Source organism: Tursiops truncatus, chromosome 16 (genome assembly GCF_011762595.2).
Source record: "Tursiops truncatus isolate mTurTru1 chromosome 16, mTurTru1.mat.Y, whole genome shotgun sequence".
Lineage (NCBI taxonomy): Eukaryota > Metazoa > Chordata > Mammalia > Artiodactyla > Delphinidae > Tursiops > Tursiops truncatus.
This window is the reverse complement of record NC_047049.1, coordinates 34,075,615-34,095,888: the sequence shown is the minus strand read 5'-3', so window position 1 is coordinate 34,095,888 and position 20,274 is coordinate 34,075,615. Positions and strand designations below refer to the sequence as shown.

The 20,274-nt window shown below is 40.3% G+C and overlaps 1 protein-coding gene across 9 annotated transcripts in view; it reads right to left on the bottom strand.

Annotated features, from left to right (window-relative positions):
- CPEB3 (cytoplasmic polyadenylation element binding protein 3) overlaps nucleotides 1–20,274 on the bottom strand; it is a 177,899-nt gene that overhangs the window by 47,176 nt on the left and 110,449 nt on the right. For 7 of the 9 annotated variants that reach the window (XM_073794194.1, XM_019944054.3, XM_019944403.3 and 4 more), the window contains 2 exons: nucleotides 19,506–19,673; nucleotides 17,450–17,539 (listed from right to left, as the gene is read on the bottom strand). In XM_073794194.1, the coding sequence (XP_073650295.1) occupies nucleotides 17,450–17,539; nucleotides 19,506–19,673 (258 nt within the window). The remainder of the gene's footprint in view (nucleotides 1–17,449; nucleotides 17,540–19,505; nucleotides 19,674–20,274) is intronic. The other 2 variants (XM_019944186.3, XM_033842418.2) reach the window with 1 other exon arrangement.

The window sequence follows — 20,274 nt, the reverse complement described above, 5'->3', positions numbered from 1 at the left end:
CTGAGTGGCTACCACAAAATCACACAGATTTTTCACCCAGGCCTGTCTCACAGCCATAAATGACAACACTGGCAATAGACAGAGTAAAAACAACTGGGAGTCACAAGCAAAAGCCTGCTACAAATATTATTACCAAGGAAAATATCTACAACTTCTTTTCCTTTCCCAGGGAATGGGCCAATTTGTTCAGAATGGTTCTTTTACAACAAATCATCTCTCCTCCCTGATCAGCAAGCTGCTACTCTCAATAACAACAACATTCTCTTAGCACCACAGATAAGGGGTGTAACTCAAGTCCAACCATTTCCTTCAACCCTGCCTCCTACCTCAGGCCTTTCAACCAAAACAAAATTCACCAGAGACCCCAACACACCCATGAAAACAACTTCATGATACGTTCACCTATTAGAACACCTTCTGATATCTCAAGGTCAACCAAACCCAGATAGCAACAGAAATCAGAGGATTAAAAAAAAAATCAGGAAGGAAGAAAACTTCAAACACATTTCCCTTTTGATCTTCAGAAATTCGAGGTCAAAGTAAACAAAGTAGAAAAAGGTTCCTTCAGGAATAACAAGGTCTGGGCTTCCCTGGTGGCACAGTGGTTGAGAGTCCGCCTGCCGATGCAGGGGACGCAGGTTCGTGCCCAGGTCCGGGAAGATCCCACATGCCGCGGAGCAGCTAGGCCCGTGAGCCATGGCCGCTGAGCCTGCGCGTCCGGAGCCTGTGCTCCGCAGTGGGAGAGGCCACAACAGTGAGAGGCCCGCCTACCGCAAAAAAAAAAAAAAAAAAAAAGAAAAAGAATAACAAGGTCAATGTGAGATGGACATTAAATCAATGATTTACTAAAAGGCAAATTCCACATGGTCCTACAGAAAGAGTTCTGGACTTGGAGTCAAAATGCCTGGATTTGGGTCCTAGTCCTAACACTTATTGGCTATGTAGTAATAACAGCTAACAGGTAACATTTATTGAGCATCTACTATGCACCAGGCACTGTTTCTAAGTGCCTTATGTGTATTAACTTGTTTCATCTTCACACACACTCTGAGATAGTCACTATTTTAAATTCTGTTTTACAGTTAAAGATACTTCAAGAGTGATTAAGCGACTTGTTTGATGGTGATTGTTCTATCACCCAGTAAGTGGTGGAATCATGGACTTGAATGTTGAAGTTTCTGAGTCTCAATGGCCTACATGGGAAAAGAATGTAAAAAGGAGTGCATATATGTATATGTATAACTGATTCACTTTTCTGTACAGCAGAAACTAACACAACATTGTAAGTCAACTCTACTCCAATAAAAATTTAAAAAAAAAAGTTTCTGAGTCTTGGCTCTTTTATCTGTAAAATGAAGACTATCCTATGGAGATGAAGGCTGTGAGATAATATATGTAAAGTGCTTTGAAAACTAGGATATCGTGCAAGTGTCAATTTTTCTTTTACTGCATTTTCAGTTATTTTTGTGATAATGTAAAATTAAATTATTTTGCATATGGTCTCATTATAAAAATTAGAGTTCAGATTAATGAGATACTTTCTTCTTTGCATTTGCGAGCATTTGGTGAATAAAGGGAAGTAATCTAGATACTAAAGGAAAACAGTTTTTGAATGACAGGCTAAATAAATATTACTGTAAACAATCAATAAAGTGACAATATTTGCTTTCATATACCATTAGCAGGTTCTATTAGGAGAGAGAATCATCCATGTGGTACTATTTGCTGATTTTCATACACTCTTTAAATAAAAGCCTATTATACCTATAAATCAAGCTCCTCAAACTGTCACTATGATGGCAGGTTCTTCTGTTAGTTTGAAAGGTATAAAAAAAACTTGGCCCAAAAGTTATAAACTCCCTCTGTTTTCCCTTGCCCTCTGAGCCAGCCAAGAGATAACAGGATTATAAAAACTCAAGTTTCAGAAATGGTGACCTTCTTACCCAAGTACCTAAGAAGTGTGGTGAGCTATGGGAGGCCCTCAACTCCGAGCCAGTCTGTAGGTGGAAACAGGGGCTCTGGGGAAGCAGTAGGAACTCTTGGCATGGTCACCATCACCACCCTGGATTATGGGCAGAGCAGGAAGCTGCTTGCTTTCCCACTGGTGCCAAATAGGTTGGGAAGGAAGGGTAGAACAATGAGGGATTTTTGGACAAGCCTGAACTGACCAATGTACTTCTCTAGGGTAAAGAGGTATGGAGTGAGAGAGGGGACTTAACTGGGATAATTCCATTTTATTTGACCAAGTTTTTGAAGGATAAATTTAATTAAAGATTTTTTTCCTCTTAATACCCAAAACACATTGAGTATAACAACCTCCAAAATGTTCTTGGCTACCTTTCAAAAACAAAGCTTCCTGAGCTCTTAAATACATAAGTTTTCATGTTATAATTTTTTTATACTTGATCCCTAGTACAAAAAACAGTCACCACCAACTTCACCACCACAAACACCAGTTACTAAGTGCTTACAATGTGTGACGCACTTTGCCAATAATAAACACTTTACCTCACAGTAATTCTATGAGGTAAATACAGTTGTTATTATTACCATTTTACAGATGAGGAAACTGAAGCTCTGAGAGGTTAAGGGATACCTCAGATTAAAACCTAGAGATTAAATTTGGGATTGAAATTTAGGTCAGCTTCCAGAGCCCTCATTCTTTATCCACTAATTTATACTGTCTTACCTAAAAATGATGAGATCAAGTTTTCAATATCACTAGCAAATAAATACTTGCCTATTTATTATTTATTGTCACTTTTGTGACAGTGATCATTTGACAGTGGTTTAGTGGCATGAAGTGGTCACCTGTGCTTTAGTCCTACAATTTAAGGTCTATGCAGATATATTTGCTCTAAAGCCCACCAAAACTATATTAAGAAGAGCTATAAAACCAAATAATCTCAGCTCAAAAAAAAACAACAACTATATTAAGAAGAGCTGAAATGATGAAATTCAAAATAATCAGAAGTTTAGTTTTAGTTTATTTAGGTCAATAGAATTATCATATTTAGTAAAGATGCTTATTGTTTTCAATGTATTTTTAAGTTGTATATTTAGAATGAAGGCTCTTGAGGGAGTTAAAGAGCAGATCTCACTAAATTAGACTTTAATAAAATGAACATCACCATCACAGTAATCATCAGCTTAAGCAAGTATCTTCAATGGATGCTAAAACCATTGCGTAAATCTGGGAGGGGATACAAGATATTCATGCTATCTTAAGGTATCACTTTGAAGATGAATAAGTATTTGCAAAGGGAGAAAAACGTACTTTCACAGTGGAGAAATCTGGCAGACAGCACCATAACCAAATGATCGCTCCGAACATCACCAACAACAGGGCAAACTGACATCATGTGCCTCTCGTATTATGTCCTTCTCGGTGCAGCACGTCATCTGCTAAGAGTGTTTCCTCTGAATCTCATTATGAAGAAACAAACCTATCATTCCAAATTAAGTGACAGTCTATAAAACATCCGGCAGGAACTCTTCAAATGATACAAAAGACAAAAAGCCTAGGAAAGTATCTAAAGTAAAGGAGACTAAAGAGACATGACAACTAAATAGACTGTGCTAGACTGTGACTGGATCTTGGATTTAAAAAAAAAAAGCTCTAAAGGACATTACTAGAATAATCTGGATACTTCTTGTTCTCAGAAGACATACGGTGAATCATTTAGGAGTGAGGGGTCTTAATGTCTACAATTTACTCTCAAACGATTCATCAAAAAATATGTATGTATATATACACATACTGACAAAAAAAAAACAGAAAGCAAATGTGGCAAAATGCTAACAACTGGTGAACCTAGAGGAAGGCAGTATAAGGCATTCACTGTACTATTCTTACAACTTTTCTGTACATCTTGAAATTTTTCAAAAGAAAAATTTGTGGAAAAAAATCGAAACCACAGGTCTCTCTGGAGAAGAGGGTAATATACTCTCTTATTCTTGAAAGAGGTGTGTGGTCTTCTGAAAGACCTAATAGTTCTTAACATCAACTAATGCTCTTAGTGATTTATATGTTTTAAGTAGCAACTACAATGGAAAAACAATTCCAACTTGTAGAGCTGTGCCCTGAGCTATGGCTACATTCATAAAATGGTGACTGACAAGGGAGGACTGGTTTCTGATGACAGGAGGTCAGCCCCAGAAGGAAGGATCCAAGGTCTGGACAGAGAGAGAGAGATCGCTCCTTGCACAGAATCCAGGCTCCCTGATTTCCTGTGACCTTCCTAGAGAGACCTAAAGGGCACCTCTCCAGCCAGAGCTGAATGAGTTCAGACATTTTTGGCACAGGAAGTCTGTTCCAAACATTCTCCCTGACCTTGGCTTTCAGGTCAGAGGACCTACCTGGTTTGCCGCAGGAGTCTTTGCCTTTGGATTCAATTCAATAGAACCAAATATGTTTAGGAGGTACAAGGCAGGATACTAGGCAATGAAGCTACAAAGATGAATAAGTCAAGAAAGAACCCTGCCCTGGAAAAACTCAGCCTGTAAATAAGTGACTGAGAAACAACAAGAAAAGTGCTAGTTGGGATTATAGCCTATAAAACACTGGTGAGAGACAAATGGAGCAGAGGTGCCCAAACATCAGGGAAAGTCATACAGTAAAGGCCACATCTGGGCTGGAGGACAACTGCTTTTCTAGGAAGCAAGGGCAATCCAAGTTCATGAAACAGCACAGGCCAAGGCTTCAAAGGGCCAAAGATTGGCTTATTTGGAAAACAGTGAGTAGTGTGCATTAGTTAAGAGTATAGGATTGGGGGTACCAGGTGGGAAGAGATGAAGCAGCTCATCAACCCCGTCTGCTGCCTGGAGAACACAGTAAGTCTCTGAACTGGATTCCTTATTCATTCTCCTCTTGGATGAGAACCTCTGATCTCCAAGACTGACTGAACACTTACTATGCACCCTAGGCAATGCAGGGGAATTCTGACATGAGCAAGTCCTTGTTCTCAAGAAATTTATAAACCAGTACATGAAGGTCATGAAGAATAAGTATAAAGAGAACTCTAATTTAGGAACAATGCATTCAGGACCCTTAGAAGTATTTTCTAAGTGTATTTTTAAAAGTTGGATTTCATAGAAGGAAGACAGATCTTTCAGTGAAGAAGACATGGATAGAGAAATCAGGGAAGACTTTCTGTCGGTGGTGGCACAGGAGCCAGATCTTAGGTGAAAAATTGGATAAGGACATTTCAAGGGAAGGATTTAGCCTAATTAAGATGTAGAGATGGCTCAGCAGGTACTGTCCATGGATGCCTAAACATTCCCCTTGGATTCAGAACCAAACATATTTCTCTGATTGTATTTACTACAAAGAGCTGAGGCTCAAACATTTTGGCTCAAGCCTGTTTCGTGTTTTCTATTACACTAGTGACTGTTTCTTGGTGGGCTTGTTGCTTGGCAGGCAGGGGTGGGGGAAGGTGAGAATGGACAAGAAAACAAGTCTGATGGGTAGAACCACCCCAGAGTTGAAAACTGGCAGTCTACTTCCTGTGTTTTTAGTAAAGTCCTGCAGTCCAGGGCAGTGACCTGGGGCATTTGGGCTTAAAGTCTGCTCTGTTTACGTAACCACACATTCCCTATATAAAGAGGTCCTTGTGAAGTCTGCCAAATCTGTCAGTTCTAGTCACAGTCAGTTCTAACAAGCACCTGACCAAGAAAACTGAGATCAGACTGGGGGTGTGGGAAGGAACTGGTCAAACTAGTTAGGCAGTTTTATTTTTACTGAACAACGTATTTTCATCGGGGGAAGGACACTAATATTATTTAACCTCTATGAAGCCTAAGTGCTGGTGCATATGTACACTGTCTCACATAATCCTTTTAATAACAATGAGCAGTGTTAACTCAGATGAGTAAACTGAGGTTCAGGGATTAAATAACTTGCTTAAGGTCATCTAGCTGGTAACTGCTGGCACCCATGTCTGAGTCCACAAATATCTAGTTCTTGCTCCACTGCTTGTTGCTCTGCCTCATGCAGCATCAAACAATTGGCAAATTCTACATTTTAACCCAGTAGACGCTTCCCTGAAGATGAAGCTTTAGTCCAGCCCTGCTTGTAGATTGCCTGAACTCTGACAATCTAATTTCTCCTCCTTGCACTTCAACACTCCTCTGATGAGTTCTTAACGCTGCTGCCAATGGGTTTTCTTGGCGTCACCATTTCTCCTCAAGATGAAGGCTATCCCGTTCTATTTTGAAAGACAACCCAAGTCTTTGCTCTCAGCTTTCAAAATGTTTCACCAGATCCTCTCAGTCAGCTTCCCATTCTGAACTCTTTCAAATGATACATCCTCTCTTGGTCTCTCTTGCTCAAAACCTTAGCCCTATCCAATTCCTGTCAGCAAGTCCTGCCCCAAGCTACGCCCTCTTCTAAAACATTCTCTCTGCCTCAGCCTACCAAATTTGCAGCTGGCATTTCAGTTCCTGAATTTTACTCTCTTCAAAAGAAAGTTCTCGTCGGGGGTGGTTTTGGCTTCTCTGAACTGAACAAGCATCCCTCCCTTTCCAGTACCTCTGCCTGGGGATAGCACAAGTACTGCTGTGACACAGTACAAGATGTCTATGTTATTTAAGTGCTGCTCAGCTTTGTCCTGTGGCCTGTACATTCCTTCTGCCCATTCCGTTTTATACAGTCCCTCAAACTATTAATGCTTTGAAATCAAACACTAACTCTAACAGTTCCTCTTTAATATAACGCAAAAGAGAGAAACGTTTAATAGAACAGTTTAAACTGAAGGTGTGCTAAGCTTTTAAAAGCAACAATAGAATGCTGCTCCATCTGTTCAAAACAGGACAAAACAGAACAAAAAGTCCACTCTTGCTGCTCTGCAATACACTTTCCATGTTTTTATGAGAAAATCCATCCGGAGAGCAAAAACTTCAATCAGTCAAATATTAAAATATAGTATTCATAATTCACCAAAGAGTATGAGTACTATAAGCCAGGACCTGCATTAAAAAAAAAAAAAGGCCAAGTATTACTCAAAAGCTTACAAACTGCAAAACGTTAAGTACACGCTAAAACTCCATTAGGTTCCCAACTCGATCAGTTTATATAACTCAGAAGGTGGAAAAACTTGGAATCTGGGCCTAAAACAACACTGACTTATTTTCATCCAAGTTACACTACAAGGGAAAAAAATGAGAAGTTTGAAAACTTTCCTTTCCAAAGCCAGATTTAGACAAACTGAAGGAAAAAGGAAAGAGATGCTGTGAATCCAGCCCACTGTAGCTTCACAATGACCTATTTTGCCCATTTCAAGTAGAGTCCTCTTTCCTGTTCTTCAAACAGCATCTCCTTAGCTGGTCAGATCAAAGTCAATCTGAATCCCATGTGGCCCGGCTTATGCCAGGTTCACAAACCATGCTGGTATTGTATAAACTTCCATGCCTGCATGACCTTGGTCACAAGGACTGGCAGTCAAGTCAGTCTGACCAGTGTACAGGAAATACGTGATCACCAGTAGAAACAGCCACTTAGAAGTACACACTTTACTCAAGGTGGGAGGGAATCATCAGAGCACAAGGCATGGGTGACTCTCGCATAAATATGCATGACTGTTACTGTTCGATACACCTGGCTGTGCACCTGAATTGCTAGGGCTGAAGCTGGCTTCCATATGGGCTGAGGATGCCAGCACCATCGACTTAACACAGCTTCAGAGCCATGTGGCCAATCGCCTGTCCAACATCTGCAGCTGGCTGCTGTCCCTGCCTTTGCCCCAGAGGTCTCTGCCAACAGTGGTATAGTGTAGCTGCGCTCACTGCCCAGGAGATGCCAGCTCCTCTCCCTGGCCCCAGCCCCACCACAAGAGGTAAGACTGTTTGTTGGCAGTATCAGGAGCAGCTGCTTGGTTCAGAACCAGGCAGGAGTAGAAGGCCCAGGGTAGGTAGACATTTTTTTTTGTAGCTCCAGTAACAGCAACATGGGCTATTCTCCCAGGAGGCAATGAAGGAGGTGATGCTAAGCACATCTACCATCATAAAAGTTTGCCCTGCCCAACTTACCTTCCTAGCTGCCACATTCCCAGTTCCATGCTCGAGGAAGCAGAGCTAAACCATTTGCTTATTTTATTTTTTATTAAGCAGTCAGGGATTCTAAGGCCACTACCATTAGGATGGCCTATGTCACAGCAAGGGGTTAAAAGATGAACGGAACCAATCAGATTCCCTCTCTCTGGACTCCAACTAGAAATATGAAAACAATTTGCCCACTGGAAGCACAAACAGAGAGGAGCACACATGCAGAGAAGAGCTGAGTCATGATAATGTGGAACATTACAATGAAGAATTAATAGCTCCCACTGTTCAAATCCTCGCAGCCTGCCACCCCCTAGCACAGTCTCCATGACACCTGGTTGTGTCACAGCTCCTATTTTTGGGCTTTCCTTGTCACTCATAACTACTTCCCCAATTTGGAGCACAAGAGAACCCTCTGATCCTCATGTCCAGAAATGGTGTGGTATCACCCCAGAGGCAAAATCCCATGGTTAAGCTATAGCTAAAGGGCAGCTCAGACCTATAGCCTCAGCCTAAACCAGCTCTTTGGAAATACCCCAGCTATGTCAGTGTGGCCAACAGAATAGAAGAATTCAGGAAAAAGCCAAGGATCACTTTCATTTTTAAATAGCTATGAAAGTGTGCCATGGGTCATATAGCTTAAGTTGCTAATTTTTGAATAAAATCCAGCCCTGTAAATAACAGCATAATTTATCAGATTATATAGTTTAAACCTATCTTCCTTTCCCACAAATTATACACCCTAGCAAAACAAAAATTATTTTCTTGGTAATTCACCAGGTAAAATAGTATAAACTATTAGTCTTCCCAGTTCAAGTCTGTCTAATAAGAGCTGTGCGCTCCTAGGAAAAGACACATCACCTCTTTTGAGTCTTAGGTTAAAATAAAGGTTGGGGCTTCCCTGGTGGCGCAGTAGTTGAGAATCCGCCTGCTGATGCAGGAGACATGGGTTCGTGCCCCGGTCCGGGAAGATCCCACATGCCGCAAAGCGGCTGGGCCCGTGAGCCATGGCCGCTGGGCCTGCGCGTCCGGAGCACACGCAACGGGAGAGGCCACAACAGCGAGAGGCCCGCGTACCGCAAAAAAAAAAAAAAAAAGGTTGAATTAGAATGAGACGATCTTTAGGGCAACTCTAAAATTTGATGGACTCTACAAGTAATGAGCTCATCATTTGCAAAGATAAAATTCATCCATTAACAAACACCTGAGGGCTAGCCGTTGATGCAGGTACCGAGTATAGAGCAGTGAATAAAACATAAAAATCCCTGTTCTCATAAAACTTACATTCCAATCTGGAAAGCAGAAAAACACATATAATTTTTTTCAGGTTGTGATAAAATAGGTACTTTGAGGAAAAATAAAATGAGGGTAAGAGGTACAGAGAGTAAGAGGGTAGAGGGGCTGCTATGTGAGATGAGGAAGTCAAGAAAGGTCTCCCTGTGAAGGTGTCATTTGAGCAGAGGTCTGTCTAAGGGAAGAGAGGAGTGGTCCATTCAGAAATTTGGGGGAAGATGGTTTTAGATAAAAGGAAGTACTAAGCCCCTGAGAAGCCTTAGTTTACCTCAAGGAATAGCAAAGGAGTCAGTGTGGCCAGAGAAGAAGGTAAGGCAGAGAAGGACAGAAGATGATGTCAAAGAACACCCAGGACTTGACCGATGAGACCCAAGAGGAAAAGGTTTAAATGTTTCATGTACAAGATTCATATCGATGTGGTTCCTGGCTTCTGCAGGGGTCCATTATATTCCAAACACGTAGGCAAAAAGGTAAGTCCACAACTGTAATGTACCATTTATCTGACTCAGAAAATGTGCTGCAGATGTCCAAATTAGCATAAACTTCATAAAGAAAATTGCTTTGGGAAGCCATGCGATACCAAATCCGGAGTCATTAGGATTTTCATTTCTTTTAACTCTGGTTAAGCTTCTGCTGCAAATTTATCCTAAAGAAAATACTATGAAAGGAAAACCACACACAAAAGGATATATTAACAGAAGCCTTATTTATAATAGCCTACATAACCAACAAGCAAGTAAATTATGGTGCAGCAGTAGGTTAGGCAGCCACGTAAAAACTATGAAAATTAAGCAGAAACTTGGGAGGAAGGAGAATGGAAAACTGTATCTCTGCTATTATTACACTCCCACAAAAAAAGATATATATGAATAAAGACTGGAGGGAAACAAAACTGATGATGGTTGGCTCCACTAGGGAGGCAGGATTATTCTCACTGCTTATAATATAACACTTGTTCACTGTGGCCAGATTGCTTTGTTCTGCTTCTCCTACTTCATTAAAATATTAAGGCCTAGAATTAGGATAACAACAGAAATTACTATGATCATGTACTTGACAAGAGGGCCACATGCAACTCTATTCCACGAAGGACTTCTCAATAACGCTGTGATATCTGATGGTGCTGACTATTCTTTCTTGAAGCTTCTTTCCTTGCACCTCCATAGCCACAGACATACCCCCAGTCCTTCACTCACCTGCATCTCCACTGCAATGTCCTCTTTTTCTTTCTGGTTCCTGACAAAACTTATTTATTAATGGCTTTTCATTTTCTTTTCCCTCCACACTATAAAGATGACTCGCAAGAGATGTGTACCTCCAGCTCCAGACTCTTTTCCGAAACTCCCTAGCCACAATTCCAACTGCCCATTAGGAATTTCCTCTCAGATAAGATGTGAGGACATACCAAACTCTACAGATCTTCAAACATTTCAACACTACACCAAACTGGTTTTCCCTCTGCTGATTCCCTCACATTCAATAGTGTCACGACTCTCCCATTCAGTGGAAGGAATTTTAGCACAACCCTGCCATCAAATCTATCACCATCATGATTTACTCTATCAGTAAGACCACTGGTCCCTTTCTCCCTTCATTCTAGTAATACCTCAATGCTACTATCTTAGGAGTTCATGGTCCTTATTACTTCTTATGAGCTTGATTACAGAAAACAGCTAAACGGTTTTGCTGACACTGGCTAAAAAACCAAAACCAAATACTAAACCTAACCTCTCCCTTGCTTAAAAAAAAAAGAAAAAAAAAGTCTTGAATGATATCTGAGCTCTAAGAAAGTATCTTATGTGCACTGTCTCATTTAATCCTCATAAACCCAGAAGTGGTATTATTGTTTCCACTTTGTAGATTAAAAAAAAAGAGAGAGGGCTTCCCTGGTGGCGCAGTGGTTGAGAGTCTACCTGCCGATGCAGGGGACACGGGTTCGTGCCCCGGTTCGGGAAGATCCCACATGCCGCTGAGCGGCTGGGCCTGTGAGTCATGGCCGCTGAGTCTGCGTGTCTGGAGCCTGCGCTCCGCAATGGGAGAGGCCACAACAGTGAGAGGCCCGCGTACCGCAAAAAAAAAAAAAAGAGAGAAAGACAGGACTTCCCTGGTGGCACAGTGGTTAGGAATCCGCCTGCCAGTGCAGGGGACACAGGTTCGAGCCCTGGTCCGGGAAGATCTCACATGCCGCGGAGCAACTAAGCCCGTGCACCACAACTACTGAGCCTGCACTCTAGAGCCCACGAGCCACAACTACTGAGCCCGTGCCACAACTACCGAAGCCCATGCACCTAGAGCCCATGCTCTGCAACAAGAGAAGCCACCCAATGAGAAGCCCGCAAACTGCAATAAGTGTAGCCCCCGCTCACCACAACTAGAGAAAGCCTGCGTGCAGCAACGAAGACCCAAGGCAGCCAAAAATAAAAATAAATAAATTAAAAAAAATTTTTTTAAAAAGAGACAGAGAGAGGGAGAGAGATTTAGGAAGATTAATAATCACCCCAAAGATACAGCAATGGCAAGTAGTGGAACAGGAATTCAACCCAGGCAGCTGACTCCAGAGCCTGTACTCTTTACTACCTACTATAAACATAGTGATGTTGATTAGTATTTTGTATGAATGCAGGATTTGGTTCATGCACTAACATTTAGGAGAACCTCCCTCTCCAGGACTCACAACTCCAACTCTACTATTCCAGAAGTAAAAAGCATGAGAATGCAATCTCAGGAAACTTCCTCAATATTTTGATTAGAGTTGAATTTCTTTTCATCATCAAGAACCAAAGGCAGAAAACACAAAGGAAGACTTTGCTTCAGCTTTATCAATAGCTATTTGAAAGTTTGTTTGTTTTTTTGCAGTACGCGGGCCTCACACTATTGTGGCCTCTCCTGTTGCAGAGCACAGACTCCGGACGCACAGGCTCAGCAGCCATGGTTCACACGCCTAGCCGCTCCACGGTATGTGGGATCTTCCCGGACCGGGGCACGAACCCGTGTCCCCTGCATCGGCAGGCGGACTCTCAACCACTGCGCCACCAGGGAAGCCCCAATTTGAAAGTATTTTAAACTGATATTTCTATTTGACCCAACTCTATTCTGTCTCTACCCCAAAGACAAACACCACACAAATGCCTTTGTATCTACTCTCTCTGGGGGACTAGAGCAATTCAGGGAAGGGAAAATAATCGTACTTTTTTTTCAAGACTTTCTTTTCACGTCATGTTCTCCACCCTCACAACATTCCAACCATACTTCCTTCATTTCTTCAAAGGTAATAAAGCCCTTTTCATACTCACTATTTCCCATATGGTACTCCTCTGCTTGGAACTTGCTTCCCTACGCTTTCTAGTTAACTCCTCAATTTTCAGGTCTACTTAATCGCTATTTTCTCAAAGAAGCTCTCTCCATATACCCAATCCAAATCGATGTCCCCCTTTTAGAGTCACCGCACTCTCCATTTTTTCCTTTAGAGAACTATTATAGTTTATAATTGTGGTATATTGTGACTATTTGACTTCTTTTAATTTTCCCCACAGGACTCTAAGTTCAGGAGGTCTGAGAACATATCATGAAGACACGATCTGATTTCCATGCCTTCTTTTGCCTCCAGGTTCTCAGAGGTGCTCTGGAGAACACCAAGCAATTACCTGTTTGTGGCCCACAGACAAATGACCCAGAGGGCTCTGCATATCCTCAAAGAGTTGATCAAATGCCTTAGTGGCTTTGTGCTGGAGAGAACCCCAGTCTCCATCACCTCCCACTCTGCTGGCCCAACAACACTTAAGGGGACAGCTGACGTGCTTGGTCACTGTTTCTCTACATGGATATTAAGTTCTCCACAGTCCACTGAAATGGCCATGGTTTTACAAACCGTACTCCACATCTGTACACGTATACCTGCTGGATACATGAATGGTTCTGTTTATTTCATTAGGCGTACACTTTCTGAGAAAAAGACAGGAGGACTCAATAGTGAATGGTTCATATTTTCTTCTTATTTACACATAAGCCTAAAGCATACAGCCAAAGGAACTGTGCCTTATGGCCAAGCTGAGGTGACCTAAGAAAACTATAATCGGCAAGAGGGGGATTACCAAAAAAGCACTGACCTGAATTAAAACCTAAGGAATTTAAGGAAAAATAGAAACAGCATGAGGAGGTATTATTAAGAAGGCACAGAACAGTTTGGGGTGAACTACTTAGATGTTCCCAATGTTCAAAGCAATGGGCATGGATTCTCAAAGTTACTTCAATCTTGGAATAACACCAAATTTCCTTAGGTCCTTCCGAACTAGGTCAACCTTCAGACTTTAGCTGAGAGCAAAACACAACAGGAGCCAACAGTATAATTATTTCTCCTACTTGACCCCAAAGTCACCAGAAAGGCAATCTGCTCTCGGAGGATGCAAGCCTGAGGACCAGAATCAGGAGATCCAGATTCTCTTCTTGGCCTGGCTCTCCCTAGTCCATCTCAACACTTAACCTCAGCTATAAAATGAGGGCACTTTCTCTAACGTTCTGCAATTCTCTATTATTGTGCTGTTACATAGGAGTGGTACCAACACCACGGAGTTCATAGAGCTGCTAAACTCTATACTGCTCATACCAACCCAAATGTTCTCTCTTCAACTCTCAGAAACAAATTTAAGTAGGATATTGTAGAGAAGACATATGCACAGAAAAGGCAAACAAGAATAATGGTGGTCCAGAATCCATTAGGCATAAGGTATGACTAGAGATGGGAAAATATGTAGCTTGGAAAAGAGAAGACTTAAAAGAGAAACTGACAGTTCTTTAAGTACCGAGAAATATATGTCACAATAATGACTCAGTTTTACTTTATCGAACACAATTGACCATTGGGTAAAGACTGCATGACCATATATGTTTATCTTCATTTTTACTTTTTACAATGACCACCTTCAATAGAAGAACAAAATTTAATAATTAGTTAGGTCTGCAAATACATAGACTTCCTCTGAAATAAACTGCCTCCTTTGTCACTGGATGTCTCAGAAGCTAAATGAACAATTCTCTGGGCTGTTTTAGAACAGGAGTCAATAAACTTTTTGCAGAGGGATTTGAGGGCCACGTATAGTCTCTGTTACCTATTCTTCTGTGTGTGTGTGTGTGTGTGTGTGTGTGTGTTTCCACAACCCTTAAAAATATAAAAACCATGCTTAGCTCACAGGCCAAAGATAGTTTGCTGACTCGTGTTCTGCAGGTGTGCTGTCCAATAAATATGAGTCACATATGTAATTTAAAATTTTCCAATATCTACATTTAAAAAGTTAAAAAGAAACAGGAGAAGTTAATTTTAATATACTTTCTTTAATCCAAAATATCCAAAAAACTATCATTCTAACATGTAAACAAAATTACTAATAAAATTCTTTACCTTTTTTTAAAACTAAGTCTTTGAAATTCAGTGTAGGGAAACAGAAGAGATGATCTTCCAACCAATACTTAATTCTAATGACTCAAATCAATGAGGAAAAATGGAACTGTCAATAAATGACTGCTGGGACAACTGGCATGATACCGGGAAAAATAAAGCTGGATCCTTTTTTGTGACTTACTCCATTATAAATTCCAGAGGGAAATGAGATGTTGATGTAAGAAAGTAAAATAATAAATTCAAATGGCCAGTAAGAGAAAAAAATGCCAAAAAAGACGTTATTTTAACCACCAGATGGCAAAGATCAAAAAAGAGCCATATCGCTAGACCCTCAATAAAACAAAGTTTTACGAATCAGGTACTATTACTGGGAACATAAATGTGTATGACCTTTGTTAAGGGCAGCTTGGCAGTATGTATAAATATGTACCTCACTTCTGGAAATTCACCCTAAGAGGTAATTAGAAAAAAGCAAAAAAAATGAAGGCACAAGGATATTCACTGAAGCATCATCCATGAGAAAAAACAACTGAAAGCAACTTAAATGACCATCACTAGGACTGATTAAATAAAACAAGGTCATTAAGGATAATATAGTTTCTTACAGAAAGATGTTGACATTGCTGGGGGGGAAATGCAGGTTATTAAACAGCATATATAGTGTGATCCCATTTATGTAAACTTTTAAATTTCATATAAATGTATATATTCATAAAGAGATATAAGAAGGATATTTAATAAAATGTATACAGTGATTATCTCTGACAGAGGTAGATTTGGGATAATTTTCTTTGGACATGACCATAGATGTGCTTATCTTCATTTTTATTTTTTACAATGATCACCTGACATCTTTTATCCCAGAATCATTTTTATAACCTTCTCAGAATGATGATTTTTTTTTCAACTAGTACTCTTAGAAATATCTTTTATACATGTCATTTTACAGAGTGTGTTACATGCACCACAGCGTGGTGAATACATTCTTTCACTGAAATAACACTGCCTTCATTCACACGTGCAGCTAGTACTCTCAGGAACATCTTGTTATACATGTGACTTTACAGAGTGTATTACATGCAGCACAGTGTGGTGAACTCATTCATTCACTGAAATACTACTATTCTGATTCAACAAACCATTAGCATTCTTAAAAACATGTTTTAAACATGTTTCTTTAGTGTTATACATGCACCACAAAGTGAATACATTCCTTCACTGAAATAATCAGCATGATGATCTTTATCTTTTTTGACTAACATAAAACTTAATTTTAAAAATTATTGGAGAAGATTAACAGAAGAATGTTAAAAGCAAACAAACAGCCTTATATTATTTTTCATAGGCTATAAAGAGAGTGGGGAGAAGTACAGGTGACAAATCTAATAAACCAGACATAAAAGGAAGCTCCTGCCTTTCCTAGGTTAAGCTATAATTTGATTCCTATACAAGGCCCAGGAAGGACAAGTATTTTGACTCCATCTTCTTGTGGTGAGTACTGTTATACAATAATACACATCAAAACCCAATTCCTTAGAGATGAAGGACATCCTTGAAACATACAGAACATAACACAAGAAGAAAACTTTCTCTTTAACTCAAAACACTCTTCAATATAAATCTAGGAATATATGTAGAATTAATATCACCAGAAAAGTTCCCTAGATTCCACAAAAATGACAAACTATAAACAAAGTGATATATTTTCATGCCCTCATAAACTAAGAAAAAAGCCTATCAAAAATAAGGGAAAGGGCTTCCCTGGTGGCGCAGTGGTTGAGAGTCCTCCTGCCGATGCAGGGGACACGGGTTCGTGCCCCGGTCCGGGAAGATCCCACATACCGCGGAGAGGCTGGGCCCGTGAGCCATGGCCGCTGAGCCTGCACGTCCGGAGCCTGTGCTCCGCAACGGGAGAGGCCACAACAGTGAGAGGCCTGCGTACTGCAAAAAAACCCAAACAAACAAAAAAAAAAATAATAAGGGAAGTTCGGGGCTTCCCTGGTGGCGCAGTGGTTGAGAGTCCAACTGCTGATGCAGGGGACACAGGTTCGTGCCCAGGTCTGGGAAGATCCCACATGCCACGGAGCAGCAGGGCCCGTGAGCCATGGCCGCTGCACCTGCGCGTCCGGAGCCTGTGCGCCACACGAGAGAGGCCACAACAGTGAGAGGCCCGTGTACCGCAAAAAAAATAATAATAATAAGGGAAGCAAGGTCATGTAAAGAGTCCTTTGTTAGTGTGCCCTCTACCTGTTAAAAGGCTAAGTCACTTAAGATACAGACATGGATAAAAGTAATTTTATATAATGTCATTCTTCAGTCACTAGCTTTCCCAAGTCTGGGGTTTATAAGATCTATAAAACCATAGGGCTATGGGCTACTAATAAAATTTGACTCAAAACGATCTTTTCTTTTCCATTGCTGACATTCCTCAAAACCCTAGATCTCTTCTCTCAGTTAATGAAAAGTTAGCCAAGGCTCGTTCACAATAAACTCACAGGATCTCACTGTCAATAAAAGTAGATGCCACGAAACAGTCAGTGTGCTCCTGGGAGAATAGTCTCCAAGTGGAAACAGTAAAATATGAAAAGATGATCAACATTAAAATGTTTTCTTAATTGGGGGGAAAAGTCAACAGCTGTTTTCAGAGTTAAAAGGCTGCCTTTTATTGAATTATCATGTTAGCTCTCCAATAGGCAGGCAGTGCAGACATTTTAAGCGCATTACCTTTAGGAGGAAAATACGACTTGCTTTCAGCTTTGTGAGGCCAGTCTACGACGAGAGGTCCAAACCTGCGAAAGCTGGCAGTGATCTCATCTACAAAACAAAGAAGGACTCTTAGCAGAAGAGAAAATAATACTGCAAACAGAATAGCATAAAATATGTCTTTTTATTTTAAAATGTTTTTTCTTTTTTTAATATATTTATTTATTTTATTTTTGGCTGCGTTGGGTCTTTGTTGCTGCACGTGGGCTTTCTCTATTTGCGGTGAGCGAGGGTTACTCTTCGTTGCGGTGCGCAGGCTTCCCATTGCGGTGGCTCCTCTTGTTGTGGAGCACGGGCTCTAGGGCGTGCCGGCTTCAGTAGTTGTAGCATGCGGGCTCAGTAATTGTGGCGCACAAGCTTAGTTGCTCCGCGGCATGTGGGATCTTCCCAGACCAGGGCTCGAACCCGTGTCCCCTGCATTGGCAGGCAGATTCTTAACCACTGCGCCACCAGGGAAGTCCTATTTTAAAATGTTTTGAGAGCTATATTCTAAAGCATTTTTACAGAAGTCAAACTTACTAAGTGAAACACCATTGTATTTCAACAATGCAGAATGTGTTTCTAACTATAATTCACTTCCCTTCTTCACTTCCAATAAACCTGATATAAAGAATTTGGAAGGAAAAAAATCTGACATTAGCTAAGGTGACCTCTCTGTCAAGTAAAAAGGAGATTCTAAAAATAGGAATGTTTTCTGTTTTTAGAAAAAGAGGCAAAAATACACAAAATATTTAAAATACACTTCCACTTGTGTGGTGAAATAATCTCTAAGATTATTAATCTTAGATTATTATTAAGATTGTTTTAGAAATATTATTCCTTTGGTGAGGAGTAGGGACAATAAGTAGGTAATTCTATTTAGGGATAAGAAAAAGCTAAAGCCAATGGTCTCTTTCTCTCATACATACCTACTACACAGCCTATAAAGAAAATGTTTCAAAAGTTATAGCTTAACAAATTTATCTTTCCCTTCTGACTTTTGACTCAAAGCAGAAGGTTATAACTAAGCTCCTAATCAGGTTTAAATTGCCACTCTCTCAGCCATGATCAAAAACTTGGTCTTAAAGAAAAATCCAATCCACGGATGAGATTAACACCAGTAGAAGAATAGTTTAGAGGAAAATGTACAACCTTAAAGCAGTAAGCCTAAAGTAAAACTATTTTTAGAGACTATTCTTCTCTCATTATGAAAAAAAGAAAATCATGATAAATCAGAGAAATATCACAGCTTAAATAATACTGGCAAAACAATTCTGCTTTAACAATGTTTTTATAGCAGATCCAAAGCCTACTAGAATTAGAGCCACTGTTATTTCCCTTGAGGTAACTTTGTCACAATTCTATTTCATTTGTCCATTCAACAAATAGTTATTGACAACCTACTGTATGTTGGCTGGCTTTAGGCATAAGTGAAACTCACTTTTGGATTGGCAGTATCTCAAAAATGTTATTAGGAAATATTCCAATAAGTCTTCATTCTTTTAAAGGCAAGAGGGGGTGTTTCATTAATAGGTATCTACATTAGAATATGAGATGGTATGGTGTGATGGATAGGAGCAAAAGCTCTGGAATCAGACTGATTTTGATTCCAGCTGCACCATTAGCTGCATAACCCTGGATAAGCTGTTTCTCTCTGATCCTTAGTTTCCTCACCCACAAAACAGAGCTGGGAGGAGACGCCTTACAGGGTAGCTATGGAGATTAAACAAGATAATGTAAAGCACCTGGCACAACAATGGGCTTGTGGTACGAGTTTCATACATATTAGCTCTCATTATTATTTAAAATGTATCCCCAAACAAATAACTAGGAAATGGGAAGTTGTTTGAAGACTGCTATGTATGAAGAGCAGACCTAAAGTGCACAATCTCTCACTTCCCCATCTATCAAATATCCTCAATTGCTGACACCAAGATATGAACGTCCTGAAGCTGCCTTCAAGAAGAGAGGTAGGGTCAAATCACACAAATAACAAACCTGGCCTTTATAAAGTCATTATAAAGTGAGTGCATTGTACCTTCATCGATATCAGGGGGAAGGCCTCCAACAAACACCTTTCTAGAGTAGCGTTCTACTCGCTCCCCATTTTGACAGCGAGTGGGAGAACTTAAGCCGGATGACAAGGACTGATCGCCGTGACTGTCGTCCAGGAAGGCATCTTCAAAGGGAAAGAGAGAAGATCGACCTGAAACAAATGTGGGAGTTTCTATGGTTAAAATTATTTTCCTGGACAACACATGCTTTATTAGGAGTTGAAGCACAGAGTGAAGCATTCCAAAAAATATATCCTGAGCTGTGACTTTTTCAATAGAATAAGCAACTGCAGGTTACCAGGTCTAGACAAGTTTATAGTATCATTTTTGTGTAAAGGTATGTACAGCACAGAAACAACTGGATCGATATTAAGGAAGAAGCGTCAAAAATTGCAGCTGTCTTCGCTACTAAAAAAATTACTACATTTTACTCATACAGTCCCTATCACTGCTGCTAAAAGTATTCAGCAGTTGTTTTTCCTTTCCCCAGGGTTTTCTTAAAATAAATGGAAAAGTAATCTTTATTGACAGATTTTGATTATTCTTTATGGCGATTTCAGAGGTTCCTGTCTAAAGACTGGGTCTGATAGCTGATGGAATATTAAACTGATGACAGAGGCTGATAACTTCTCTGATAGCAGTACTAAAAATGATCAAGTTTTCCCTGCCATTCCAAGCTACTCCAATTTAGAAATAAACATCCACAATAAAAAAGGGTGGGGCAAGTAAATGAAGACATGTAAATTAAGATAT